Source organism: Chinchilla lanigera, unplaced genomic scaffold (assembly GCF_000276665.1).
Source record: "Chinchilla lanigera isolate Chin_1 unplaced genomic scaffold, ChiLan1.0 scaffold00053, whole genome shotgun sequence".
Lineage (NCBI taxonomy): Eukaryota > Metazoa > Chordata > Mammalia > Rodentia > Chinchillidae > Chinchilla > Chinchilla lanigera.
This window is the reverse complement of record NW_004955454.1, coordinates 204,292-210,323: the sequence shown is the minus strand read 5'-3', so window position 1 is coordinate 210,323 and position 6,032 is coordinate 204,292. Positions and strand designations below refer to the sequence as shown.

The 6,032-nt window shown below is 44.8% G+C and overlaps 1 protein-coding gene across 1 annotated transcript in view; it reads right to left on the bottom strand.

Moving 5' to 3' along the window:
* Positions 1-6,032, bottom strand: part of Dennd3 (DENN/MADD domain containing 3) — a gene marked incomplete at its 5' end in the record, with an annotated part of 68,637 nt that overhangs the window by 43,612 nt on the left and 18,993 nt on the right. The window contains 2 exon segments of the mRNA XM_013520212.1: positions 77-196; positions 5,343-5,454. Coding sequence (XP_013375666.1) covers positions 77-196; positions 5,343-5,454 — 232 coding nt within the window.

The window sequence follows — 6,032 nt, the reverse complement described above, 5'->3', positions numbered from 1 at the left end:
AATTAATTCTGTACTGTATGCCAGTCTCATAAGCAACACTTTTGGGCACCATGAAACCACCTAGCATGAGCTGTACCTGCAGCACCTTCTCAGGCTGGAAGCACAGCAAGGGCAAGTGAAGGTCCAGGTCGATGACAGGGCTGTCAGGGTCTGCTCGGGAGGGAAACACGACGTGCAGTGGCTTCATATTAAACATCTGTGATGACCAAGAGCCACAGTTAGCTCAGAGCACTGCTCCCATTGGAGGCTGACATATGCCCAAATTCACCACTTTGGCACGGGAAGTGTCTAAGTTAGAGACCACTTTGGAAGACTCACTCTACCAGGTGATACGTCACAGAATTATATAATAGTCTAGAGATCCACAAGACTGTCGGGAGTGCACACACAAACTGAGTACATAATGACTTTTTTTTGGTAAGTTAACTGATCAGCAAACCGCTCACTGGAAGACAAAGACAGACATTTGTCCCATCTGGCACAAATTTTACAGCAGTCATGCTCAAATTATTCTTCAGCATTAGGTCTTATTCCTAGTTATTACATAGTATATGTTCTCAGTATTTTGTTTTAGACTTGTAGTTCAAAAAATTGTAAGAAAGACTTTTCCTTTTTCTAAATGACATGATTTTGAAATAACGTTTCGGTGTAAATTCCCTATCCACAGAATGCCCATGTAGTGTTAAAGGACCTAGCTGGGGAAGGAAGAAATCGAAGAGGAAGGTACAGTTCCTTGCACAGAGGGGCTTCCCAGCTTGTTGGGAGATGAAGCTGTGGACAGCAAGTTTCCAGCACCACGGATGTTGACACAGGGGTCCAGGAGCCCAGGTGCCTTCTCTGCCCCGGGTTCCAGGAAATGAGCAGAATGGAATGATACAGTCATAAGCAAAGATCCAGAACATAAAAAAGAAACACACACAGAAGCTTCGCCAAGGCAAAGCATGAGAGGAGGAGAAAATTGGGAGCCACAGGGCACTGAGTCAAGGAAAGGGTAACAAGGTGAAGCACTTGCTATTCGTACTTCTCTGCAGTCACCTACATCACTGTTGTAAGTGTATTTTCCTAGGAGGAAAACCAGAAACAAGAAAAGAGCATAATTTCTTGGTCCTGAGGACACAGTAAGTGCTTCTCATCAGTACTTAGAGACTCTGCCTTCCTGTTAGCAATTTGCCTACAGAAGCAACTCACACGAAAAATAAGGCAGCTTGAGCTAGTGTGGCTCCCTGGCAGAGCACTTGCCCAGCAAGCATGGAGCCCTGGGTTCAATCCCCAGTGCCTCAAAAGTAAGATAAGAGAGTCACTTATGTGACCAATAAAGGCCTTTCCATGTAGAATAAAATGGAGTTAAATTCTCCAGGTTGTGACATAGTAGTAATAATTACGCAGTTTATATGAAAATTCTCAATACTTCAAAAAATAAATGTGTCAGCCAATTACCCAATTAAACATAAAAGCAGATGCTAATCATTCTACCTCGTGCTGCTGCTTGTCGCTGGGAGTCCTCGCTGCACGCAGGTGGTGTACAGCCCGCACCCTCACTCCCTGTGGGCTGTTGTCTTACTTTCTTTGTAAGTGAAGAAATTGAGGAGGTGCAGATTCTAGGTCAGCTCTTACCAAATGTCATCTGCTTTGAGTCCCAAAGCAAGAGTAGGTTCACATTCAAAGCAACATAGGCAGTGACCCAGGAACAATGGGGGTAGGACGCAAGTGCATGCACGCGTACACACACACACACACACACACACATACACATACACAGAGGCACATGTAATTATGTGCACCCAATATGTCCACAATTTGGAAAGCAGGCAACACTGCAGGCAGAGGAAGCTCTAGGGCACTGGTGTTCCTACTATCTGCTTTTCTCAGGCTGGGGGTCCAGGCAATATCAAGGATAATGGCACCAAACAAGGGGACAAGGGGACAAGGCTCAGCCTCCACTTCTTCCCCATCCTCATGCTGTGGGGCCTCCTACATCTTCTAGTTAGCAAAGATGGAGCTGACCCAGTCCAGAAGTAACAGGAAGTGCCTGCATGTCATACCCAGGCACATCACTCAAAATACAACCGCCAGCAACACCTGCAGGAAACACTAACTGGCAGCAAGTTGTAGAAGGTGCTGTTGAGTCAGCTCCCGGTGCACATGAAAATCCTCACCTAAACCAACCTCTTGCATTTCTTCAAAACAACAAACATGCTGGATATGGTGATGCACACCTGTAATCCCAGCTACTGAGGAAGGTGAGGCAGGAGGATCACAAGCTCAAGCCTAGCCTGGGCAACTTAGCAAGATTCTGTCTCAAAATAAAATTTTAAAGAGGACTAGGGGTGCGGTAGAGTATTTATCCCTCATGTGTGAGACACTTGGTTCAATCTCCAGCACCACAGTAAAAAAAAAAAAAAAAAAAAAAAAAAAAGTACCACCATGTGACATTCTCTCAAATGGATCATGAGCAATGTTCTCCCTTAGTGCCAGTAGCCAATGAGACCAGTTAAAGGAAGTCACAGCGCCTGAATGAACCCAGCAGGGCACAAATGTGAGGTAGGCAGGCAGTGCTGCTGTGGCCTCTTCCACAGGCCGCTCAGTGTCCGGTGGAGGAGACAGACATTAAACACAAACACACACATGCAGCCTCACTACAGACAGTGTTGTGCCCTGCACGAAGGGCTGGGGACCGTGAGAGGGACAAGGAGATTGCCCGGAGGCTGTTGTGAGGAGCTGACAGCTGTGCACCAGCTGGAAGAGGAGCAGGTGCTGGTCACAGACATGGAGGAATTACTTGACAACTGTTGGGAGTTGCTGGAGTTGGTTGTTGGTCATGTGTCTGAGGGTGGGACAGATCCAGAGTGCCAAGGGCAGTCAAGCTACTTCCGTATTGAAAAAAGTATTCTGCTTGGACAATTACAGTCTTAGTCTTAGTCTTTGTTTTAGTTGCTAGGCAACATTGTCTCTCATGATACTACTTTGCAAATGTAGAAAATAAACGCACCTACTATTGGAGTCAGTCCTCTTGCTCATCAGGCAAGAGGTAACTCCACCTGAGCCCAGCTATCATCTCTTGTCTTTATTTTCCATATCCTCCTCTCACTGTTTTCTCCCGGGACTACGGAAGAGACCACTGACTCCCACAGACAACTGCATGTGCAAGAGTCCTGGGGCAGCACCTCCAGGGGACTGATGGGAACCCAATGTGGCTGGAGCTCAGCACACAAGGGTAAGAGGTACAGAGCGAAGCTGGACAGTGAGGCTAGGTGCCCGGTGCGGGGCTTAGCTGAGAAGTGCACTGAGGAACCACTGTGGAGTTTAAGCAGAAAAATGGAGCCCAACTTGCGGGTTTTAGTGGTTTCTGAAGCCACTGAGCAGAGGATAAAAGGAAATGGGCAGACAAGTGGTTCCCAAGTCACACACATGGGAGAAGCAGGTGGCTCAGAATAGGGAGATGCAGGAGCACGATTAATGTAAAGGGAAAGGGCTGGGAATATAGCTCAGCAGCACAGTGCCTGCCTGGCAAGCGCAAAGTCCTGAGTTCGATTCCCAGTACCAAAAAATAAAAAACAAAACAAAAAAAAAAAGTAAAGGGGACAGGTAGGTAGGTGGGCAGGGCCTGAGGGGTGAGTGAATGTACAGGTGAAGGGAAGGTCAGACATCACCCTCCATGAACTTGTTCACAGGACAGCGGATGTGGGGACCAGAAACCAGCAGACCAGGTGTGTAGGCACAAATGCTGCTGTGAACACCTAGAAGGCACAGCTGTGCCCTGCTCTATCTACTGCACACTCAGGAGCAGTGCTAGGCTTCAGGGTGAAAGCACAAACTTGGATGACTTCACTGTAATCACTGTCACCAAGAAAACACCAGTGGCAGGCTGAGTCTCCCTAACCTGAAACCCAAACTACAAAGCACTCCATGTCCACACATTTTTGAGCACTAGCATGACGTCATTGTGGGAAATTCCTCACCTGACCTCATATATAAGTCAGTCAAAAAACAAAGGCAGCAGGGTGTGGAGGTATAGGTTTGCAATTTAACACTCTGGAAGACTGAGGCAGGAGGATCACAAGTTCAAACCGAGCCCAGGCAATTTAGTGACTTAGTAAGAACTTGTCTCAAAAAGTGGGGGGCAGGAAGGTGCTGGGGAAGCAGCTCAATAAGCAGGCCCTGGGTTTAATCCCCAATACCACAAAAAAAGTAAGTGAACTAAATATATTTAATAAAATGTCTCAGACAATGTGTACCAGGTGTATATGAAACATAAATAAATTCTGTGTTTAGATTTAGGTCTCATCCCCAAGGTATTTTGTATGTGCAAACATTCCAAACCTGGGAGAAAATACCCAAAATGTGAAACAATTTCCTTATCCTAAAAACTTCAGAAAAGAAATCTTCCCATCTGTACCAACAAAATAGAATCACTCCCAACAAAGGTCCCTGAGAGTGGATGGGAAACGACTTGCTCTCTGTCTAGACTCAAATGCACCTGCAGGATTCTCTACCTAGCACACTGCTAGGTTTGGAGTAATATCAAAAATATGTTTTCAATTCAGGACCACAAGTTTCCCGGTAAGTAAAACTTGTTTTTCAATAGTCAATAATAAAAAAATGTAGAGGTCCAAGATTTATGTGTATAATCTCCCAAAAGGGACTAATAAAGTAAAGCTCAATAAACAGTCCCAGATACTTAACAGATGTGTTTTAAAAAGAAAGCATCCTGCATGAGGCTGGTGAGTTTAGAAGCTGCTGAGTCACACAGAACACTTTCTTCACCCAGCTCAGCAGTCTAACGCATTACTCAACCCAAGGGGAATTTGGGCCCCACTTCTCCAACTGCTTCACCCCGAAACCCACGTTAAGAACTGGTAACCTTGCTCAAAACAGAACCCAGATTGCGAAGTCCTTGTCTATATTAATTAAACACAGTGGCACTCCTAAGAATAACAAACCATACAAAACCAGTTACTCTTCATTAATTCCTCTGTACAAGAGAAAACCTTAACAAGTTAAATACAATACCCAATGTTCAAGACAAACGAACAAAAGGAGAATTTCAAATTTAAATAAATTAGGAGGATTTACTTAGGCTGAAGGATTGGGGTTTCTATGTATTTTCTGCACAGCAAGAAACAAACTTGCATGTTAACACCAAAGTATCCCATTTCATACTTCTAGCTCAGTTCTTCTTTAGCTGAGCCACTCAGCCAAACTCAATCCTAAATGTTTCACTTTTCACCTATACAAAGGGCCTTGGGGACCATAATTTAAACATAGCTAGAACTTAATCTTCAGCATATTACTTTTACTACTTGCAAAGAAAAACCTGTAATATAATTCCAGATTTAATTTACCAAATGGAGTGGTCCAGGCGGGGGACTAGGTATTAATGATAGTCTCGCAGCAAAATCTTTTATGTGATTGTCCACTTCAAAGTCTTTACAGAGCTTCAGATGAGTCAATAAACTGAAATTAGAAAAAAAAAATCACAAAATAAAAGTGAGAATCCAGTTGCCACCTTAGTCTTTCTAATTAAGCTGACTTCTCCTGAAGGGTCAGTATGTTCAATTTCAGCACTCTCCCAAGTATTCACAGTGGCTCCCCAGAGTGGAGTACCTAGAAGGGGCCACAAGGGGTGAGGTTTTTGGAGGGGGTTGAGGATGAGGATGGTCATGTTCTGTTTCCCATTCTGGTGCTGGTTACTTGCATGTGTCCATTTGTGAAAATCACTGGAATGTGAGTGTTGGCGTGTGTGTTATACTGAAGTCAGTAAGGAAGAAAAACTGAACACCACCTTGAAGGGAAGAAGTTGAGAAATTTTATCTCCAAAGGGAGGCTGACTTTTAAATATACGATTTAAAGACACAATGTTCAAGAGGGTGCTTGGGGCAGAAGGGCTGGGAACTGACCATAAAGGTGCCAGGGAACCTGGCAACTGAAACATCCCTTATCACAATTGTGGTAGTTACACAGGTATGTATCTGTGTCAAAACATAGCGGGGCTGGGGATTTAGCTCAGCGGCAAAAGCGCCTGCCTGGCAAGC